The sequence below is a fragment of the Phascolarctos cinereus genome, unplaced genomic scaffold (assembly GCF_003287225.1).
Source record: "Phascolarctos cinereus isolate Bilbo 61053 unplaced genomic scaffold, phaCin_HiC Scaffold_4;HRSCAF=312, whole genome shotgun sequence".
Classification (NCBI taxonomy): Eukaryota; Metazoa; Chordata; class Mammalia; order Diprotodontia; family Phascolarctidae; genus Phascolarctos; species Phascolarctos cinereus.
Genome location: NW_027555847.1, coordinates 127,745,955 through 127,770,224, shown reverse-complemented (window position 1 = coordinate 127,770,224; position 24,270 = coordinate 127,745,955). Strand labels below are relative to the sequence as shown.

Genomic DNA, 24,270 nt, shown 5'->3' with positions numbered 1-24,270 from the left:
AAGAAAGCTTAAAATTCCTCTGTCTCATTGAATATCCATTTTTCCCCCTGAAGGTTATACTCCATTTTTCTGGGTGATTCTTGATTGTAATCCTCGCTCCTTTGCCCTCTGGAATATCATATACCAAGCCCTCAAATCCTTTAGTGTAGAAGCTGCTAAATTTGGTTTTATCCTGATTGTGACTTCATGATACCTGAATTGTTTCTTTCTGGTTGTTTGCAATCTTTTCTCCTTGACCTGGGAACTCTGGAATTTAGCTGTGATATTCCTGGCAGTTTTCGTTTTGGGATCTCTTTCAGGAAGTAAGCAGTAGATTTTTTCAGTTTCTATTTACCCTCTGGTTCTAGAATATCAGGGCAGCTTTCTTTGATAATTTCTTGAAAGATGATGTTTAGGCCCTTTTTTTGATCATGGCTTTCAGGTAGTCCAGTAATTTTGAAATTATCTCTCCTAGATCTGTTTTCCAGGTCAGTTGTTTTTCCAGTGGGATATTTTGCATTGTCTTCTATTTTTTCATTCTTTTGGTTTTGTCTTATGGTTTCTTGATTTCTCATAAAGTCACTAGCTTCTGTTTGCTCCATTCTAATTTTTAAGGAATTATTTTCCTCAGTGAACCTTTGTAGCTCCTTTTCCATTTGGCCAATTCTGCTTTTTAAGGCAGAATTCTCCTCATTGGCTTTCTGGATCTCTTTTACCATTTTGCCTAGTCTGTTTTTTAAAGTGTCATTTTCTTCAGTATTTTTTTTGTGTTTTATTTACTAAGCTGTTGAAATGTTTTTCATGACTTTCTTGCATCGCTTTCATTTGTCTTCCCAGTTTTCCCTCTACTTCTCTTACTTGATTTTCAGAATCCTTTTTGAGCTCTTTCATGGCCTGAGAACAATCCCTATTTTTCTTGGAGGCTTTGGACGTAGGAGCTTTGACTTTGGTGTCTTCTGAGTGTCTGTTTTGATCTTCCTTGTCACCAAAGTAAGTTTCTATAGTCAAAGTTTTTTTCCATTGTTTGCTCATTTTCTCAGCCTAATTACTTGACTTTTTAACTCTTTATTAAGGTAGGGCTCAGCTTCCAGCGGGAGGGCAAACTGTCCCAAGCTTCAGGGGTTTTGTGCAGCTTTTTTCAGAGATACTTCTAGGGACCTGTAAGTTTTCAGTTCTTCCAAGGTGCTATGATCTAAGGAGAGATGTTTACTCCTCTCTTGGCCTATGCTGTGGTCTGTGAGCGACAAGCACTTTTTTATGCCCTGGAACTGTGAGGAGGGTCCCTCCTCCACTGCTGCTGCAATCTCTATTGTGCTAGTGCTCCTCCTTGCCCTGGGACTGCCAACCAGGACTGTGACCTGGATCCAAGTATGGACAATGTAATAGAGTCCTGCCTCAGGAGGTGCCAGTAAAGAGACTCCTAATCTCCTTTTAATCTGTTGTTCAATCCCTTTATTATCTGTGGGGTGAGAGCTGTAGAAGCAGCTACTGCCACCTCTATTGATTCAGTCACTCCCAAGGCCTGCTCCTGGTTTGCTGGGGCTGAGGCTGTGCTGGCGTGGCTTTTGCTGGACTGTGCTCCTCTCTCACCCAGGTCTGCCAGACCTTTCCTACTGATCTTCTAAGTTGCCTTTGGCAACTGTGAGTTGAGAAGTCTGGAAACCACCACTGCAGCCAATGATTCAGTTACCCTGAGGCCAGCTCTGAGGTTGCTGGGGCCTGGTCTGTACTGGTTCTCTCTGTACTGGCCTGTTCTGCACTGGCTCGCTCTGTGCTGGCTTGTGCTCCTCTCTCACTGTGGGGCAAACAGATCTTTGCTGTTGACCTTCCAGATTGTCATGGGCTAGAAATTTGATTCACTCTGTCTTTTTGTGGATTCTGCTGCTCTAGAATTTGTTTAGAGTAATTTTTAAAAAGATATTTGGAGGGGTTTGGGGAAGAACTCTGGTGGGTCCTTGCCTTTATTCTGCCATCTTGACTCCTCCTCTCTCATGAATTTTATTTTAAATAGGTTGAATTTTAGAGGACATTCTGCTCCAAATGTCCAATAAGTATTTGATGATAGGGGACTGGAGCTCAGGAGAGAGACTGGTGCTAGATATGTAGATCTGACAATCAGTTTCATAATGATGATATTTGAATCAACAGGGTCTATGATATTCCTGAGTGAGAGAATATGGAGAAAAAAGTAAAAAGGGTCCAGGGCATAGATTTAGAGTCCACACACAGTTAGTGGCCACAATTTGGATAATGACCTAGCAGAAAGGAGACTGAAAAGGATTTGTCAGATGGGAGAGTGATAAGAAAGCAGTGTCACCATAAAAAAAAAAGACAGAGAAAGAAAAGAAAAAAGAAGCAGAGAGGACTGTTCTGCAGAAGAAGGTGGCCAACAAATATCAGATATTATAGAGAAGTTTAAAAAGAGGGTGAGTATAGAGGGAAAAAATGATTAGATTTGGCAATTAAGAGACAGCTGATAACTTTGGAGAGATTAGTTTCAGTTAAATGATGAAGTGAGGAGCAGACTGCAGAGGAACGAGAACAGAAGTGTAGATGGCTTTTTCAAGGGATTTGGCTGGATAAAAGAGGTGAGGTCCAGCAAAATAGCTAGCAAGGAACTATGATGTAGTGAAGAGTTCTTAAGGATTAAGGAGACCTGGATATGTTTTTATGCATCAGGGAAGAATCTTGTAAATGAGGCTAGATGGAAGGTAGAGAAAGAAGGTGATATTAAGAGCAAATGTGTAGGAGAAGACAAGAGGGGATGGAATCAAAGGTAACACCTAGAGGGGTTAGCTTTGTCAAGGAGAAGGACCAACTCTTTATTGTTATCATGGCCTGCCATAAAGGAGGAAGTAGTGGAGGATTACATCAAGGGGTCATGAGATAAAGAGAAAGGCAGAAAAGGACCCTTATGGTACATGAGTTTGCTGTCCATGTAAAATATGAGGATTGGGGAGAAGATGTATTGGGTGGCTGAAAGTGAGAAGAAATCTGGAATCTTTTTAAAAAAAAATATTAATTTATTTTTAGTTTTCAACATTCACTTGCATAAGATTTCGAGTTCCAAAATTTTTTCCCTCTCTCCCCTCCCCCACCCAAGACGGCATGCATGTGATATAAGCTCTACATATACATTCATATTAAATGTATTTTCACATTAGTCATGTTGCAAAGAAGAATTAGAACCAATGGGAGGAACTACAAGAAAGAAGAAACAAAAGAAAAAAAAAAGAGTACAAATAGTATGTTTTGATCTGCATTCAGACTCCATAGTTCTTTTTCTGGATGTGAATAGCATTTTCTGTTATGAGTCTTTTGGAATTGTCTTAGATCCTTGCATTGCTAAGAAGAGGTAAGTCTATCAAAATTAGCCATTGCACAATGTTGCTATTACTGTGTATGATGTTCTCCTGGTTCTGCTCACTTCACTCAGCATCAATTCATGTAAGTCTTTCCAGGTTTTTCTGAAGTCTGCCTGCTCATCATTTCTTATAGCACAATAGTATTGCATTACATTCATCTACCACAATTTGCTCAGCCATTCCCCAATTGATGGTCATCCCCTCAATTTTCAATTCTTTGCCACCACAAAAAGAGCTGCTATAACTATTTTTGTACATGTGGGTCCTTTTCCCATTTTTATGATCTCTTTGAAGTACAGCCCTAGAAGTATATTGCTGGGTCAAAGGGTATGCACATTTTTGTAGCCCTTTGCGCATAGTTCCAAATTGCTCTCCAGAATGGTTGGATCAGTTCACAGCTCCACCAGCAATGCATTACTGTTCAACTGTGTAACTGTTTTTTTTTTATGAATTAATAGTGCAAATTAAAGCACCAGAAGGTTTTACCCATCAGACTGGCAAAGTTGACAAAGGAAAGGACAAATACTGGAGAGGCTGCAGAAAAGCAATTACCTTGGGTGTATTTGCAAACTGGTGTAGCCATTTTTTTTTTTTTGTAGTTTAGTTTTTATTTCATAATCACAAACTTAACTGCAGGCTCGCCAGACTTGTGGAAGGAAAATGGAAAAAAAAAACCAGAAAGAGAATTGCAACATTTGAGAACACAAGGATTAAAGTGCATGAGAGCAAATGGGTTTTAGGAGTGCTGTCCTCAGCTGCAGAGGAACGGTTTGGTGGTTAAGACAAAAAACAAATAAACAGAAGTCATGAGAGTTGTCCACAGTCAGCAGCGGTGATCTTGCTTGTTTTGTCGTCCTGCACACTGAAGAGCTTGATAGCTTCCAGGATGTTATTATCGTCTTTCAGCTGGCCAAAGACCACATGGTTATTATCCAACCAGTCACTTTTAGCAATACAGATAAAAAACTAGGAACCATTTGTGTTGGGTCTAGCATTTGCCATGGACAAGATGCCTGGACCAATGTGTTTTAGGATAAAGTTCTCATGAGCATATTTCTCCCTTTAGATGGACTTGGAAGTCACTACTGTTGGGCATGAACCCAGGAATGATTCTGTGAAAGCAAAATACTTTGTAACCAAATCTCTTCTCTCCAGTGCTCAGAACACATAAATTTTCTGCACATATGAATTTTCTTTTTAACCTTGTCTGCAGAACTTGAAAGTGACTCAGCCCAAGGGCTTGTTTTTGACAATGATGATGAAGTACACAGTGGGATTGACCACAGCCGTGGATGGTTGGGCTGGAGGAGGTATTAGTGGCAGAGATAGAGATGGTGGTGTGTGTCTGGCAGATAGAACAAAGCTGAGGACTCCAAGTGACAGTGTCTGCAAAGCTGGTATGGCCATTTTGTAAAACAATTTGTAACCATACCGCAAGAGTTACTAAATTGCACATAACCTTTGACTTATTAATACCATATACCACAAAGAGATCAAAGAAAGAAGAAAAAGTCCCATTTGTACAAAAATATTTCTAGTCACTCTTTTCCCCCTTATTTAATATTTTATTTTTCCCAATTACATGTAAAAACAATTTTAACGTTCTTTTTTTTTTTTTCAAATTTTGAGTTCCAAATTCTGTCCCTTTCTCCTCTTGCCCCCCATTGACAAGATAGGCAATTTGACATAGGTTGTACATTTGTAGTCATGCAAAACACATTTCCACGTAAGTCATTCTGTGAAAGAAAACACAGACAAAAACAGATAAGAAAAAGAAAGAAAGTAAAGAAAAAGTATCATTGATCTGCATTCAGGCTCTACCACTTCTTTCTCTGGAGATAACACCTCATAAATCCTACAGAAATATCTTGGATCATTGTATCGCTGAGAATAGTTAAGTTATTCATAGTAGATCGTCATACAGGATTGCTGTTACTGTGTACAATGTTCTCCTGGTTCTGCTTGTTTCACCTTATATCAGTTCATGTAAGTCTTTCCATGTTTTCCTGAGAGCATCCTGCTCATCATTTCTTAAAGCACAACAGTATTACATCACAATCATATACAACTTGTTCAGCCATTCCCCAGTTGATGGGCATTCCTTCAATTTCCAATTTTTTTTTTGCCACCACTAAAAGAGCTGTTATAAATATTTTTGTACACATAGGTCCTTTTATTTTTTGTTTTTATCTCTTGAGATACAGATCTAATAGTGCTATTGCTTGGGCAAAGGATATATATCAATGTCTTTTACCCATGTGCACTTCTCATATTTAGAAAAAGATGATTTTTTTGAATAGTCACCGCCATGGAAGCCTCTTGTGAACTTTTCAAGAGATTACCAGCATTTTGGATAATAAATTCATAATTAGGTCTTAAGTGAAACTTGAGTGGATGAACTCTGTTCTCTGTAGTCATTTGTCTGCATCACAAAATTAAAGTTCATTTTGGGCAGTTTTCACCAGAAGTCCTTGGGATTGATGATCTTTTTGTTGCTTTGTTTCTTTTTCTAGTTTAGTATTTTATTTTTCCCTAATTACATTTAAAACCAAATGTCAACGTTCATTTTAAAAATTGAGTTCCAAATTCTCTCCCTCTATCCCTCCCACCCCACTGAGAAGGCAAGCAACTTGATATAGGTTATACTATGTGTAGTCATGCAAAACATATTTCCATATTAGTCATGTTGCAAAAGAAAACATAGGCCAAAATAAAAACCCAAGAAAAATAAAGAAAATAAAAAATATGCTCTATTTGTATTCAGACCTCATCAGTTCTTTCTCTGGGGATGCATAGCATTTTTCATATGAGTCCTACAGAGTTGTCTAGGATCATTGTATTGCTGAGAATAGCTAAGTCATTCACAGCTGATCATTTTACAATATTGCTGTTACTGTGTACAGTGTTTCCCAGTTCTCCTCATTCAATTTTGCATCAGTTCATGTAAGTCTTTCCAGGTTTTTCTGAGAGCATCTAGCTCATCATTTCTTAGATCACAATAGTATCCCATCACAATCATATACCACAGCTTGTTTAGCCATTCCCCAGTTGATGGGCATCCCCTCAATTTCCAGAAAAGAAGGGTGCTTTAACTATTTTTGTGCAGCTAGGTCCTTTTCCTCTTTTGGGATAGAGACATAGTAGTGGTATTGCTGAGTCAAAGGGTATGTATGCATGGTTTTATAGGCCTTTGGGCATAGTTCCAGATTGGTGTACATGATGGTTGAAGCAGTCCACAACTCTACCAACAATGCATCAGTGTCTCAATTTTCCCACATCCTCTCTAACATTTTTAATTTTCCTTTTCTGCCCTATTAGCCAATCTGATAGGTGTGAGGTAGTGCCTCAGAATTGTTTTAATTTGCTTTTCTCTAATCAATAGTGATTTAGAGCATTTTTTCATATGACTATAGATAGCTTTGATTATTTCATCTGAAAACTGTTCATATTTTTGATCACTTAACAATTGGGGAATGGCTCTTTTTTTTTATAAATTTGACTCAGTTTTCTATATATTTGAGAAATGAAGCCTTTATTAGAGAAACTTGCTTCAAAAATTTTTTACAGTTATGATTGCTAACTCTATTTCCCTCCATCCTGTTTCTCCCCTTTTTATTCTATTCTCTCTCTATTCACTCAGTTCTTCCTCAAAAGTTTTGCTTCTGACTACCATGTTTCCCCCATCTGCCCTCCCTTGTATCAGCCCCACCCACCTTCTTTTATCCTATTCCCTTCCTACTTCCTGGTAAGTATTGATTTCTGTATCCAAATGAGTGTGTATGTTATTCTCTGTTTGAGCCTGTTCCTATGAGAGTAAATTAGTTCAAGTGTTCCCCTTCACCTTTCCATCTTCCCCTCCACTGTAAAAGCTCTTTCTTGCCTCTTTTATGTGAGATAATTTACCCCATTCTACTCTCTCTTTCCTTTTCTCATAGTGCATTCCTATTTTTCACTCCTTAATTTTATTTTTTAAGATACATCCCATCATATTCAACTCACACCTGTGTGCTCTCTCTCTTTCTCTGTGTGTGTGTGTGTGTGTGTGTGTGTGTGTGTGTGTGTGTATAAAACTTCTAACTGCCCTCATAATGACAAAATTCTTATGAGTTACAAGTATCATCTTCCCCTGTAGGATTGTAAATAGTTTAACCTTATTAAGTCCCTTATGATTTCCCTTTCCTGTTTACCTTTTTATACTTCTCTTGAGTCTTGTATTTGAAAGGTTTTCTATTCAGCCCTGGTCTTTTTATCAGGAATACTTAAAAGTCCTGTATTTCATTGAATGTCCATTTTTTACCTTCTGCAAGATTATACTCACTTTTTCTGGGTAGGCGATATTTGTTTATTCTATACCCTAGTTCCTTTGCTTTCTAGGATATATTCTAAATTTTCTACTTCTTTAGCATGAAAGCTGCTACATCTTGTGTGATTCTGATTGTGACTCCATGATATTTGAACTGTTTCTTTCTGGCTGCTTGCAATATTTTCTCTTTGACCTGAGAGCTCTGGAATTTGGCTGTGACATTCCTGGCAGTTTACATTTTGGGATCACTTTCAGGAGGTGATTAATGGATTCTTTCAGTTTCTGTTTTACCCTTTGGTTCTAGAATATCAGGGCAGTTTTTCTTTATATTTCCTTGAAATATGATTGTTGGTCTCTTTTTTAGATCATGGCTTTCAGGAAGTCCAATAATTTTAAAATTATTTTTCTTCTATTTTCCCAAGTCAGTTGTTTTTTTCCAGTGGGATATTTCCCATTGTCTTCTATCTTTTCATCCTTTTGTTTTTATTGTGACTCATAGAGTCATTAGCTTCCACTTGCTCAATTTTAATTTTTAAGGAATTATCTTCTTCAGTGAGCTTTTGTGCTTCCTTTTCTGCTTGGGCAATTCTACTTTTTAAGGAGTTCTTTTCTTCAGTGAGTTTTTGTGCCTCTTTTTCCATTTGGCCAATTCTACTTTTCAAGGCTTCTTCTCACTGAATTTTTGTCTGTCTTTTCCAATTTGACCAACTCTGCTTTTCAAGGCATTTGTCTTCTCGCTGGATTTGTGTACCTCTTTTACCTTTTGGCCTAGTCTGCTTTTTTTTTTGGGCTATTGGGATTAAGTGACTTGCCCAGGGTCACACAGCTAGCAAGTGTAAAGTGTTTGGTCTGAGGCTGGATTTGAACTCAGGTCCTCCTGACTTCAGGGCCAGTGCTCTATCCACTGTGCCACCTAGCTGTCCCCCTAGTCTGCTTTTTAAGGTGTTATTTTCTTCAGTATTTTTTTGTGCCTCCTCTACCAAACTGTTGACTGTTTTTTCATGATTTTCTTGCATCACTCTCATTTCTTTTCCCAATTTTTCTTCTACCTCCTTCCTTGATTTTCAGAATCCTTTTTGAGCTCCTCCATGGCCTGACACCAATTCCTATTTTTCTTTGAGGCTTTGATATAGGGGTTTTGACTTTTTTGTCTTCTTCTGAGTGTGTGTTTTGATCTTCCTTGTCACCATAGTAAATTTCAGAATTTTTTTCTATTGTTTGTTCATTTTCCCCAGCCTGTTTGTTGTCTTTTCACTCCTTGCTAAAGTGGGGCTCTGCTTCCAGAGTGGAGGGCACACCATTCTAAGCTTCAGGGGTTTTGTGCAGCTGTTTTCAGAGATACTTCTAGGGACCTGTAAGTTTCCAGTTCTTTCAAGGTGGTATGACCTACTCTCCTGGCCTGTGCTCTGGTCTGTGAGTAACCTCAAGCACTCTATTTTTTTTTTTTTTTGCCCTGGAGCTATGAAGCGGGTCCCTGCTCCACTGCAGCTGCAAGCTCTGGTGTGCTAGTGTTCCTCTTCACCCCTGGACTGCCACCCAGGACTGCAGTTTGGATCCGAGTATGGGCAAAGCAACATATTCCTGACCCAGTGCTGGCTAAGAGACCTCTGTAATCTCCTTCTGACCAATTGTTTGACCCCCTTACCATTTGTGAGCTGAGAGCTCCAGAAACAGTCACTGCCACTGCTGATTCAGTGGCTCCCAAGACCTGTTCCTGGTTTGCTGGGACCCAGTCTATGCTGGTGTAGCATGCACTGGACTCCACTCCATTCTTACCTTGGTGCAGCAGACCTTTCCTGCTGACCTTCTAAGTTGTCTTGGGCTGAAAATTGTTTTACCATGTCCTTTTGTGAGTTATGCCACTTCAGGATTTGTTTTAGGGCATTATTTAAAGGCATTTGTTGGAGTTTGGGGGAGAGCTCAGGGGAGTCCCTGCCTTTTCTTCACCATATTTGCTCTGGCTGCTTGATGATCGTTTTGGAAGAACGTTGCATTATTCTTTGTCCTGTTGGGTGCTTATGATTGGTTGTTTACTTTCAGGTCTTAACCACTGTAGTGTTTCTGTTTCATTTTTAGCATATACTTATTGCAATTTGTTCTAAAGAAGGAAATACCTTTACTAACCAATAAGTAATGCTAGTAAACCCCTTAGGCAGCTAGGTGGCTAGGTGGCACAGTGGCTAGAGCTCAGTGGGCTTGGAGTCAGGAAGACATGAAATGTTAGATACTTACTAGCTGTGTGATCCTAGGGAAGTCAAGTGACTGTGATCTACCTCAGTTTCTTCAGATGTAAAATGAGGGTCATAATGACACCTGCCTTATAGGTAGGATCAAATTAGAAAATATTTGTAAAGCACCCAGGAGACACTTAATAAATTCTCGTTCCTTTTCCTTCCTTTATCTTTCATCAGCTTGTGATAGGTTTAAAGGAAATCAGAAGATTAAGATGTAGAATTAGTGGAAGAAACATCTAATTTGACAATGTTCTTTCTGGTATGAAATTAGGTTGAAATAGAGCAATGCATATTTATTTTGACAGCCACTATTATGATCTGTCTCCTTCCGTAAGAGAAGAATTTGTGGATGAAAAAAAGTTTTACAGAGCCCCAGAATGTTTTGAAGTTTGCCATACCTAACATGTTTGTAGAATATGCTGCCACTTTTTTTCCCCCTAAGGTAAAAGTGGTGATTAGACATTTTTTTATTGCACTGCTTGACTTCTTCCTTTTCAGTTAAAGCGTATGCTGAAGAAAATGTTGAAAATGGCTTCTCATACACGTTTTCTACAATTGCTTTTACTCAGATCACAAACAAAAGTGCTTGCCTGCCACTTAAGGTAAGGAAATTTTTTTTTTAAAGCTGTCTTATTCTGACTGGGCTCGATGATTTTTAATGTAGTCTTTCCTCTGGTTGAGATCTCCAAGTTACTTTGTTATCTATTTCACCCATCTACCTTAATTTAGTTCTTTTCTGTCAGGGAGCTCTATCAAGTTCTTAAAAATTGGAATAGAAGATTTCAGAATGTCCTGTTGTTGTCTAGTATCCCTGACTAGTAGGTACACAAAAGGTTGGTTTAAAGTAGGAGGCTAGACCAGTTGATCTCTCACAGTCCCCTCTAGCTGTGTAATTCTGTGAAAGAGCATGCTGGTCCCCAAGTCCTTGCTCTTTTGGTGCAGGATGTAAATGTTCAGTTGCTTGACTGGAAGAATGGTTAAGATTTGGGGCTAAGATCGACTCATAATGGCTCAGATCTAGTATCTTTTTGCAGGGAGGTAAAAGGAAAGATTTATAAGTGGCTGGCGCAGTAAGTCTTGGCTCCTGTTTTGGAGCAAGGAGCCCAGAACCAATAAGAATCCATAAGGGGTGTTTTGAGAGTTCATCCATTTATTCTGTTTGGTAATGATTGATGGGGCTGCTAGCGTTTAGGGCTTCTGAAAACTTCTTTGAGATGTTAGTAGGTGAAGAGAAAATAGTGAAAACAAATGAACACAATCCACTGGAGTGGACACTGGTAGGATTTGCTGGATGTTTCAAGGCAAGGTTACTCTTGTTCTTTGACACTGACAGTTTTTAATTTGTCCACTTGGACATTTACCATGTTTCCTAGGCACTATCTATTTCTTTAATCAGCTGTAAACTTTGGGCCTAAGTGTTTTTCTCCCATGAATTTTAGCATCTTATAGAATTGAACTTTTTTTCTTTTTACTCTCTGTAGGTTGACTACCACCTGCGCTTTCCCTTCCGCCAAAAGTTTTTTAATGTAGATGAGAAAGACCAGATAGGAGAAGTGTTGGATGGATGGAATACACACCTTCTTTTTCCACTTTTTATACTTTCAGGACCCAGAAATCCTTCTGTTCCTGATAGAGGATTGCCTGGTGAGAAAGACTATGCTTTTTTTTTTTTAGTAGCATAATTGTTTATCTAAAGCTTCCCTGTTAGTGCTTATATATATATATATATATATTGAATATATTTAATTAGGAACTTGTGTGGCATTTGTACTTTTAAAAATGTTATTTTTTTGTCAAAATATTCTAATATTTTAGGAATTGAATAAGAGAATGACATTTAAAAATACAGCATTTAAGTAGTCTTGGTTATGTTTTTGAAAAAAAATTCCTAATTACAAATTTTGTTTTCAAATATACACAAACTCAATTTGGCAAACATTTTAAATGACTATTGTGAGAAATTGCGAACTATATGGTATAATGATGGGGGTAAAAGATGTAGAGCACATGAATCACCAAAAATTCAAGTTACCCTATATTCACCTAGAACAACACCTCATGATCTTCCACTGATGTGTTAACTTTTAGTAGTCACCTAGAAGCCATCATTAGTTCATAGCAAAGGCATTTGATGAAATAGCATGGAAAAAAAGTAAAAATGGAACATGCGCCCCACAAATATGGGAATGTTCTTCCCCCCATATGCTATGTGAGTGGATTGTGCATCTGGTTAGGGCACAATTGTTGCAGGTAGTTCACATCTGTGACACCAGAGGGACACCAAGGTGTCTCATGTCTTCTGATGTTCCACATATCTCTCTGGGCCTTTCTGTTAGCTTCTGCTTTCTGCTGGGCTTGCACCTAGTTATTGCTGTGTACTATGTTGTGACGCTGTTCCTACCTGCTCACTCCACCTTCTGGTGTCTCTGCTGTTCCTCCCAAACTTCTCTTGTCCCTGCAACTGTATTTTATATAGTTTTTATATCCTGCTACTTTGCTAAACTTGTTAATTATTTCAACTAGTTTTTTAGTTGATACTTTGAGATTCTCCAAATATACCATCATATCATCTGTAAAGAGTGATAGTTTTGTTTTCTCATTGCCTATTATAGTTCCTTCAGTTCTCTTATTACAAAGTAGCTAGCATTCCTTGTATAATATTGAACAATAGTGTTAATGGGCATCCTTGCTTCTCAACTCTGATCTTATTGGGAAGACTTCTAGCTTATTCTCATTATAATAATTGCTAATTGGTTTTAGATAAATACTACTTACCACTTTAAGGAAAGCTCCATTTATTCCAATGCTCTCTACTGTTTTTAATAAGAATAGGTGTTGTATTTTGTCAAAAGCTTTTTCTGTAATTATTGAGATAATCTCATGATTTCTGTTGGTTTTGTTATAGATATTATCAATTATGCTGATAGTTTTCTTACTATTGAAATAACACTTCATAGTATAAATCCCATCTGCTCATAGTGTATGGATCTTTGTGACATATTGCTGTGATCTCCATGTTAGTATTTTATTTAATTTTTTTGCATCAATATTTATTAGGGAAATTGATCTATAGTTTTCTTTCTCTGTTTTTGCTCTTTCTGGTTTAGGTATCATCACTGTATTTGTGTCATAAAAGGGATTTGGTAAGACTCCTTCTTTGCCTGTTTTTCGAACTAGTTTATGTAGTATTGGAATGAATTGTTCTTTAAATGTTTGGTAGAATTCACTTGTGAATCCATCTGATGCTGGAGATTTTTTTCTTAGGGAGCTCATTCATGGCTTGTTCACTTTATTTTTTAAGCTGGAATTATTTAAGTATTCTACTTCTTCTGTTAATCTAGGAAATTTATGTTTTTATAAATATTCATCTATTTCATATAGATTGTCAGGTTAATTGGCGTATAATTAGGCAAATAGCTCCTAATAATAGCTTTAATTTCCTCTTCATTGGTGGTGAATTCATCATTTTCATTTTTGATACTGGTGATTTGTTTTTTTTTCTTTTTTTAATCAAAGTAACCAATGGTTTATCTATTTTATTGTTTTTTTTCATAAAACCAGCTCCTAGTTTTATTTATTAGTTCAGTGGTTTTCTTACTTTCAATTTCATTAATCTCTCCTTTGATTTTTAGGATTTTTATTTAGTGTTTTTTTTTTAAAAAGACATAAAAGCTTTAATTTTTTAATAGATTAGAAAACTTCACTTTGAGAAAAGCATCAAGATTAAGACTATTTCCACTTAGAGATTAGGATATATTTGATTGATTTCCAAAGGTTTTCCCTTGGGTAAAAGACACATAATAGTTGTAGTTGTTCTTTTGACAACCTTAAAATTTTTGCTGTCATGCTGTGAAAAACAGTGTAGAAGGCCAAGTAAAAAATGCTGGTCCTAAAGGAGATATTTTAAATTTTATCCTAGAGGTACTACTGAAGGAGAAACTACCCTGGTGGAATTATTGAACTTGTTTCAGCTCCATTTGAATATCTACAAATGTCTCTCCAGACAAATGCCTAAATATATGGACTTTGGATATTTTTAGTAACTGTCTTTGGATATGTTTTAAGAATTGTTCATAAAGTTTGGTCAGACTTGAGCCTTTTGATGAGGTTTGGAGGAGACATTGTGTACAGTAACAGCAATATTGTTTGATGAAAAACTGTGAATGATTTAGCTACTGTCAGCAATACAGTGATCCAAGATAATCCCAAAGGGCTAATGATGAAGCATACTATTTGCCTCCAGAGAAAGAACCGATATTGACTGAATACAGACTGAAGCATGTTATTTTTCACTTTCTTTCTTTTTTTATTCGTGTCTTCTTGTACAAAATGACTAATATGGAAATATTTTATATAATTGCACACGTTTAACCTACATCTGATTGCTTACCATCTCAAAGAGCAGGGAGGAGAGGGAAGGTAGGAGGGATAGAATTTGGAACTCAAAACTTTAAATAAAAATATTAAAAACTTTTAAACCATAATTTTAAAAACTCCCCCCCCAAACCCCAATTAATACATAGGAAAGAATCTGAAAACTTAAGCAACATTCCACATATTTGGACTTCTTCCTCTGTTAAGAATTGGCATCTTTCTTCATCTCTCCTTTGGAAGCCATATTGGTTGTTTGTAACTTTGGACCATTCTCTTCTAATTTTTTTTGTGATTATTTTTTCCCATTGTCTTTAGTGGTAGTTCAGAGGTATTAACAGAATTTTACATGTAGTCTGGATAGGACCCATCTCTAACCTGTGAATACCCAGAGCCCCACAAAGCAGGCCAGAGAAAGGAGTACCAGGAAACAAGTAGCAGTTTATTTAATTACTTTCAGAGTGAGGAATGCTTTCTGTGCTACAGTAAAGGCACAGCATATATATATATATATATATATATATATATACACACACACACACACACACACATATATATATATATATACACACACACACACACACATATATATATATATACACACACACACACACACATATATATATATATATATGAATCACAAGTGAGAAGTGAGTGGGAAGTGGATTAAAAACAATCATTTCCAGGGCCTGAGTGGTTTCCCATGACAAGCCCATGAATGCAGGGCAATAGAGGTAGGACAATAGAGTCTTGTAGGAATAGTATTGTTTCAGGTCTTTGGTGGTCATTACTTGGTGGAGCACAGGACCAGAGTTCTGTGATGGGAACAAGTTCTGCAGTCTTTTATTTGCTTCGTTTAATGCACACAGGCACAAGAACATATTTATTTGAGAGCATTGTCAAGGGTTTGATTGATCATTTCAAGCTGCATTGTAGCTTCTGACTCCCAAGCCATAAGAGGCAGCTCTGAGAAATCTAAATTATTAGTATATTTATTATACATATCATATCAATTAATATGAAAATCCTAAATCGCTTCACAGTGGATACAGCATGGGGCCTGAAGTCAGGAAGATATGAGTTCAAAGCCAATCTGAGACACTTCTTAGGTGTGTGACCCTAGACAAGTCATTTCACTTCTGTTTGTCTCATAAAAGGATGCACTGGATCAACTTGAGAAAGACATGGAAAACGACTTCAATATCATTACCAAGACAACCCTGTTGACAGTCACAAAGAGTCAGAATGACCTTAGAGTCTGAATGACCAAAGAACAATGTTTGAGCTCTACATAAATTCTTCTCCACATTTAATTGTGTTTATTCTGCTTTGTCTAATATGAAACTTCTGCCAGGCAGTAAGGGCTGAGTTGTGATTGAAGACTTTTCCATATTACTTATATACAGAAGTTTTCTTGTCAATGTGAACACTCTGATGTGTATGCAACTTTGAGCTTTGCCTGAAGGCTTTTCTACATTCATTACATGTATAACTCTTCTCTCCATTGTGAATCCTCTCATGTTTTATGAGGCTTGAGCTTTGATTAAAGGCTCTTCCACATTCATTACATGTAAAAGGTTTCTCTCCAGTGTGAATCCTCTGGAGTTTGAGAAGATCTGAACTATAAATGAATGCTTTCCCACATTCATTACATATGTAAGGCTTTTCTCCAGTATGAATCATTTGATGGTTAATAAGGTATGTGGACTTGCTTCAGAAGGCTTTCTCACACATATCATATTGAAATGGCTTCTGTTAGTAGGAATCCTTTGATACAAGGTCAATATGATCTCTGGCTGAAGGATTTCCCACAGTCATTGCATCTGAAAGGTTTCTTTCCAGTGTGAATCCTCAGGTGTGCTGTGAGGTTTGATTTGTGATTGAAGGATTTCCCAGTCATTGCATATGAGAGATTTTTTTTCTCCAGTGTGAATACTCTGGTGTAGAGTAAGATGTGAGGGGTAACTAAAGGCTTTCCCACATTCAGTACATTTCAGAAGCTTTTTTTCAGTAGGTATTGTTTGAAGATTAGTCACCTCTCTCAAATATCTCTCCTGGTTTTCCTCCTTTATCTGGCTCTGGCTCTCACTTTCTCTGGCATCTCCCAAATTAGAATAGCAAAGCTCCTTCATTCTCACTTCCTCTATGACATGCCCTCCAGGGATGAATCTTCTCTTGGCCTTTTGGACTCCTTGGTCCTTAAGTGCAAGTCATCACTACCAGAGCTGCTGGGATTCTGCCTCGGCTTTCTTAGGCTGCTGATGCTCAGCTCCCTCCCTGGGCTTCTGCTTTCTAATAATTAGGGATTTTTAATTTGTTCTTTTCTAGCTTTTTAGTTGCTTGCCCAATTCATTGATCTGTTCTTTATCTCATTTGTATGTTTAGAAATGTAAGTTCTCCCCTAATTACTGCTTTGACAGCATCCCATAAATTTTGGTATGTTGTCTCATTGTTGTCATTCTCTTTAATGACATTTTGGATTGTTTCTATGATTTATTCTTTGACTTACTCACTCTTCAAGATTAGATTAGTTCTCAATTAATTTTCTTCCTTTTTAAAAAAGATTGTTTAGTATTTTGTTTTCCCCCAATTACATTTAAAAACAACTTCAATGTTTTTAAGTTTTGAGTTCCCAATTCTCTTCCTACGTTAACCTCCTCCCCATTTAGAAAGCAAGCAGTTTGATATAGGTTATACATGTGTAGTCATGCAAAACATATTTCCGTATTAGTCACATTGCAAAAGAAAATATAGACCAAAATAAAAACCCCAGAAAAATAAAGAAAATAAAAATATGCTTCTATTTGTATTCAGACTTCATCAGTTCTTTCTCTGGGAATGCATAGCATTTTTCATATGAGTCCTACAGAGTTGTCTAGGATCATTGTATTGCTGAGAATAGCTAAGTCATTCACAGTTGATCATCTTACAGTATTGCTATTACTGTGTACAATGTTCTCCCAGTTCTCATTTAATTTTGCATCAGTTCATGTAAGTCTTTCCAGGTTTTTCTTTTTTTTTCATTTTGTTTAAATTTTTATTTTTACATAGGGAAAAATTAAATATACATTTAACCTAATTTGGTTGCAAGTTCCTTAGCTTTTGCCTTTTCCAGTTTGACAATACAAGCCACTAATTTTGGACTCAGAACATTGCCACTCCAGTGATGACAGATCTCATCATATCTGTCGTTGTAATTGATTTTGATGGCTTCTACCAGCTTAGCCAGGGCTCCCTTATCTTCAGGGTTAACCTGTGTGAAGGTAATGCTTGTGCACATCTTTCTGTGAATTAAACGACCTAGTCTGGCTTTACCTTTGATAATACAGTAAGGAACCCCCATTTTTCGGCACAAGGCAGGTAGGAAGACAACTAACTCAATGGGGTCCATGTCATGTGCAATCACTACCAGCTGTGCTTTCTTGTTTTCTACCAGGGCAGTAACAGTGTTAACACCTGCTCTGAGGACAGGTGGTCTCTTAGTGGGGACATCTCCTTTGCCTGCAGCTTTTTGTTCAGCCCTAGCCAGCAGCTTTTGCTTCTTATCATGCGTTGTCTCAGGTCTGTACTTGTGAGCCAGTTTAAGCAGTTGAATAGTTGTCTGACGATCCAAAGCCTGGGTGAACTGGTTAATTGCTGGTGGCACATTCAAACTCTTATAAAGGATAGACCTTTGACACTGCAATGTGATGTACTGAGGTCATTTGACAAATCAAGTAAGGTCCTTTTGGATGTCCTGACCAATGCCAAAGTTCTTGGGCCACTTCTCAAACAAAGGATTGACCACTTTCTTGGCCTCTTGCTACAGCAGGGGCCGGAGCCACCTTCTTCCCATTGGCCTTCTTCCTCTTTGGCATCTTGGCTGGCTGAACGAGGCTCCAGGTTTTTCTGAGAGCATCTAGCTCATCATTTCTTAGAACACAGTAGTATTTCATCACAATCATATACCACAACTTGTTCAGCCATTCCCCAGTTGATGGGCATCCCTTCAATTTCCAGTTCTCTCCCCCAAAAAGAGGGGTGCATTAACTATTTTTGTGCAGCTAGGTCCTTTTCCTCTTTTGGGATAGAGACTTAGTAGTGGTACTGCTGAGTCAAAGGGTATGTGTGCATGGTTTTATAGGCCTTTGGGCATAGTTCCAAATTGGTGTACATAATGGTTGAAGCAGTCTACAACTCTACCAACAGTGCATTAGTGTCTCAGTTTTCCCACATCCCCTCGGACATTTGTAATTTTCCCTTTCTGTCCTGAGTGAGGGGTGATTAGGGGCCTAAATTTGGATTGTGGCCATATGAGTGTTGGAAAGAGGATGGATTCTAGAGATGCTTTAGATGTAGAATTTATGAGATTTTGCAACTGAGGGCATATGGGAAAAGAGAAAGAAAGAGAAAAGTTAAGAATAATTATGGGGTTACTTTTCTGTGGTCACCTTTTCCTCACTTGCTGCTAGTGGTCCTCTTCTTCCTGGTGTTCCCAGGTATTGGAAGGCTGATGGAGCAGACTGAAAGTGTTGCTGGGGCTTTGAGTATTGGTGGCAACCATTGGCTGCTCCAGCCTAGGTGTTTTAGTGGCAATGGAAGACAAATGGAGAAGGGAGGAAGTTCTGTGGGAGGACCCCTGGAGTTATGGGGAGCTAGCTATTTTTCACCTGGGCACTTGGCAATAAGTATCATAGAGACAGTCTACATCTGGGGAGGAAAATTGATTCTCTAGTTATCTTGAGACACACAAGGTCATATTATCAGTTGTAGTTGGAACATTTGTATAGATCCATGTTGTAGGAAAAGAATTTTTTTCCTTGATTGTCTATGGACTTTTTTTTTGATGGTCAAATAAAACCTTTTGAATGGTTTATGCTTCTGTTGGTCTGATTACTTTTAATGGCCCTTTTTTGAATCTAAATGAGCTGTATAACAACAACAACAACAATAAGATAACTTACTGCCTTAAGGTTCACAAAGCACTTCTGGATGCTCTTTCCTGGTTTTCTTACCTGTCTGACCATACCTTCTATCTTTGCTGGATCTTCATCTGTGAAATGCTTGCTATCTGTGGTTTCCCTAGTGCCCTGTTCCGAGTCCTCAAAGAAACCTGTTCTATTATGGACAATATGAATATATGAATTATTGGAAAGCTTTTTCCTGATACTAGGCTTAAATATACCTCTTTGCAACTTCACCCGTTCTTCCCAATTCTGCCCTCTGGGACTAAGCAGAACGTGTCTAACCTTTCCTACACATATAGCCCTTCAGTTACTTTAAGATAGCTATGATTACCCCTGAGTTTTCTCTCCTTAATGCTAAATATGCCCAGTTCCTTAAATTTAATCCTCATATGCTGTGAACTCAAGGCTGTTCTCCTTTCTGGTTGCCCTCTAGTCACTCTCCAATTTATCAGTGTCCTTCTTAGACCCTACTGACCAAAACTGGGTGTAATATAACTGATAATGGCAAAGCACAGTGAGCCTATCACTTTTCTGTTCATAGAATTTATGTCTTAGTGTGGTCACATCATGCTGCTGACTCATATTGAACTTGCATTCGGTCCTCTATGATTATCGTGTCTCCTTTGTCTTATACTTATGAAGCTGATTTTTTTTCTGTATTTAAGTACAACTTTTACATTTACTTTGCACTTCAACTTTGTTGAATTTAATCTTACTGAATTCAATCTAATGCACTCACCTTCCAGGGAAGTTTTAGATACTCTGTTATCTACTTTGTTAGCTATCCTTTCCAGTTTTATGTCACCTACCAACTTGATTCATACCATCTTACGTCTCCACTTTCTGGTCATCTCCTCCATAACCTCGTCAGCTTTCCTCCTGCCTTTGAGAAACTTCTGCCTTGAGGACCTAGTTTCTTGATTGATGACTATCTCTCTGGACCACTGTTTCAGGAAAAGGCCCAGCAATGCTTCTCTATTTTCTGACTCTGGCTGTCTCCTTCATAAATAACTACCTTGCCCTCTTGAGGGTATCCTTTCATCAGTTTGGAACTATGAACCATGATTAGATAAACTCTGCAATGGCTCCTGGATGTGGTTGTGCATCCTCCTATAGCTCCACTCACTGTCCTTGTAACTTTCTAGATTAATATGCCCTTCCCAATCCCCTACTCCCTTTTATGTGTTATTTCTTGTATTAGAATGTAAAGTCCTTTAGAACCCTCTACAGAAAATTTTAGTTATTTTTAGGAGGCAACATGTGCCCCTGTAATGCTTCAGGTAAGGTAGTTACCTGATTTAAAAAATATAGATGCTTAACAGATAACCTCTGGAGTTCTGATGTTGTTCTAATGTGCTTTAAAAACATATTTTAAAATTTTAATTATGCCAGAGATAAAATGACTCCCTTTCTTCTCTCCATAAAGGCAAGAGACTGGGGCAATGAAATGGTATTTCTCCTCCTCCAGTGGGAACCTGGAGACCAGGCAGGAGACCTGGCAAGATGGAATGGTGCTCTCTCCCCTCACCACAAACACAGGAAGGACACTGGCATAATAGAATGACATCTTTTCCCTGAGAGACAAAAGAGTGATTCAGAATAGAATGATATTCCCCATCTTCTCATGGGAGGCTGGAGACCAAGCAGGAGATAACATGGTGACATGGTTCCCTCCTTTGGAAACATGATTAGTTATGTCCATCAGAGTGAAGTCTTTCAGACTTGTTTTTCTTTGCCATGTTGTTGCTGTTGTATAAACTGTCCTCTTCATTCTGCTCACTTCACTCTGTATTAGTTCATGCAAGTCTTCCCTGATTTCTCTGAAATTCTCCCTTTATAATTTCTCACAACACAATAGTATTTGTTTATATTTTTATGCATGTTTTTTCAGTCATTTCCTAATTGATGGGCATCCCCTTGTTTTCAGTTCTTTGCTACCCTCCAAAAGAACTGCCATAAATATTTTTTTTAAATGTGTGGGTCCTTTTGCTTTGGATTCTTTGGAGTACAAATGCAGTGGCGGTGTTATTGTCTAATCACAAGGTATGTAGTTTAGTAACTTTTGGGACAGAATTCCAATTTGTTTTCTAGTCTAGTTCATAACTCTGCTAACAACACACTAATGTACCTGATTTTTCATAACCATTCCAACAATTGTCATTTTCTATTTTTATCAGCTTTGCCAATCTGATTAGCATGAGGTTATATCTCATACTCAATGATTTTGAATATTTTTTCATATGGTTATTGATGAGTTGGATTTTTTTGAATGGAAGCTGCCTATTCATATCCTTTGACTACCTTATTGTTACAAATTTAGATTAGTTCTATTACATTCTTTTATCATATTATATTATCAGTAAAGTACAAGCAGATCTTAGAGAGGTGCAGGATTCTTGGCTCTATAAGAAAGCAGATGAAATTCAGTTTTTTTCATTTTATGTTTTTTTTCCTTTTAATTTTATTAATTTATTTTGATTTATCAACAATCACTTCCATATGCTTTTGAGTTGAAAATTTTTCTCCCCCTTCCTCCCCCCCACCCTCCCCAAGATGGCGCACAATCTGATATAGGCTTTACATTTACATACCCATGAAACATATTTTCACATTAGTGAAGTTGTAAGTAAAAATTAAAACCCATAGGAGGAACCATCAGAAAGATGAAACAAAACTCAACAGAAGGTAAAAATAAGTGATAGCGATTCGACTTCCATAGTTCTTTCTTTGGATGTGGACAGCATTTTCCATCCCGAGGCCTCTGGAGATGTCTTAGATCCTTGTAATGCTGAGAAGGGTTCAGTTTAACAATATTAGTCATTGCATAACGTGGCTGTTATTGTGTACAGAGTCCTCTTGGTTCTGCTCACTTCACTCAGCATCAGACCATATAAGTCTTTCCAGGTTTTTCTGAAGTCAGCCTGTTCATCATTTCTTATAGCACAATAGTATTCCATTACATTCATATACCACAACTTGCTTAGCCATTCCCCAATTGATGGGCATCCTCTCAATTTCCAATTCTTTGCCAGAAATTCAGTTTTATGCTGATAGTAACAATCCAAAGCACTTTTATGATGCCTTGAGGGCTATTTATGGGCCATAAATAAAGTACTACTCAGTGCTGATGGAGCACTGATTAGTTAGTGATTAGTGTTGATTAGTGAGAAGGACATGATCCTATAGAGATGTACTGAACACTTCCATGGCATTCTCAACAGACCATCATCAATCAGTGCTGAAGTCACTGACCATTTTGCTTCAGGTTGAAAAGTTAGTCCCTCCCTAGCTGAAGTTCCAACTGAAGAATAGGTTTTAAATATTAGGCTCCTTTCGTGTGGCAAAGCACCTGGCATTGATTCTATTCCAGCTAAGATTTATAAGGTAAGGGGTCTGTTGCATACAAAAGCTGACTGAAATTTTCTGGGTTATATGGCAAGGGAAGGTTATCCCACAGGAGTTCAAGAAAGCCTCTATTGTTCATCTCTGTAAAGATAAAGGAAATCGATTGTCCTGTCACAGTCACGGGATGGGGTCTCTCTTAGTCATTGCTGGCAAGATTCTTCTCAAGAGTCCTCTTTAATAGTCTGATCTTTCACATAGAAGATGATCGTTTACCTGAGAGCCAGTGTGGCTTCAGAAAGAGCTGAGGAACAGTCAAGTATGGTGTTTGCTGCCCAGCAACTCCAGGAGAAATGCCAGGAGCAGAACAGAGGTCTGTACACAAAGTTTGTAGATCTGACCAAGCCTTTTGATACTGTCAGTTATGAGGGCTTATGGAAAATTATGTCAAAATTTGGTTACCTGGAGAAGTTCATCAACATGTTACATCAGTTTCATGATGGCATGCTTGCAAGGATTCTGGATAATGGATGATACTCTTGTGCTTTCCCAATCACTAGTGGGAAAACAAGGCTGTGTGCTTGCTCCCGTGCTTTTTAGCGTGATGTTTTCAGCCACGTTGTCAAATGCCTTCAATGAGGATGAACGCATCATCAAGGAGAGCTACCATGCTGATGGTAAATTCTTCAACTTGAAAAGGCTACAAGCCAAGACCAAAGTGGATGGAGTCTTGGTGTGTGATTTTCTGTTTGCAGATGATTGTGCATTCAATGTGGCTTCTGAAGCTGAGATGCAACAAAGCATGGATTGATTCTCTGCTGCTTGTGCTAATTTTGGCCCAACACCAAGAAAACACAGGTGCTCCATCAGCCAGCACCACCTCATCTATACATGGAACCATTGGTTACAGCAAATGGAGAAGTTTTGAATGCTGTGGATAAGTTCACTTACCTTGGCAGTGTACTTTCTAGGGATATACACAATGACAAATGAAGTTGAAGCATGTATTGCCAGAGCTAGATCAATGTTTGGGAGGCTCTGAAGGAAAGTGTGGGAGAGAAGAGGTATTAAGCTGACTACCAGACTGAAGGTCTGTAGAGCTGTTGTGCTGACATCATTGTCAAATGATGTGAAACCTGGACAGTATAGCAGCACCATGCCAGGAAACTGAATTGCTTCCGTTTGAATTGTCATAGGAAGATTCTGAAGACCACCTGGCAAGATAAGGTACTGGACACTGAGTTCCTTTCTCAAACTGAACTGCCAAGCATTCAAACTTTACTTCAGAGAGCACACTCCAATAGGCTGGCCATGTTGTAAGAATGCAAAATATATGCTTGCCAAAAGACTGTTTTCTGGAGAACTCACACAAGGCAAGCATTCACATGGTGGTCAGAAGAAGTGATACAACAACACTCTCAAGGTCTCTGATAAGAACTTTGGAATTGATTATGTGACATGGGAGATACTGGCACAAGACCACCCAGCATGGCATGCCCTCATCAGAGAAGGTGCTATGCTGTATGAGCAAAGCAGAATTGAAGTAGCTCAAAAGAAATGTGAGATGTGCAAATTTAGAGAATCCACCCCAAATGTTCACGTGGACTATTTGTGCCTGACCTGTGGTAGAATGTTCTGACCTCATATTAGTGTGATCAGCCACAGTCAGACACACTGTAATTTGACTCTAGCATAGTGATGTCATTTTGGTCCTCTTCGAAAACAAAGGA

The 24,270-nt window shown here is 38.1% G+C and overlaps 1 protein-coding gene and 1 pseudogene across 1 annotated transcript in view; one reads left to right on the top strand and one right to left on the bottom strand.

Annotated features, from left to right (window-relative positions):
* The window catches only part of LOC110221854 (phospholipid-transporting ATPase ABCA3-like), a 227,551-nt gene that overhangs the window by 7,005 nt on the left and 196,276 nt on the right, over positions 1-24,270 (top strand). Inside the window, 3 exon segments of the mRNA XM_078151701.1 lie at positions 4,558-4,741; positions 10,380-10,483; positions 11,363-11,525. Of these exon segments, the coding sequence (XP_078007827.1) occupies positions 4,558-4,741; positions 10,380-10,483; positions 11,363-11,525 (451 nt within the window).
* LOC110221870 (large ribosomal subunit protein eL8 pseudogene) lies at positions 17,323-18,109 on the bottom strand (annotated as a pseudogene).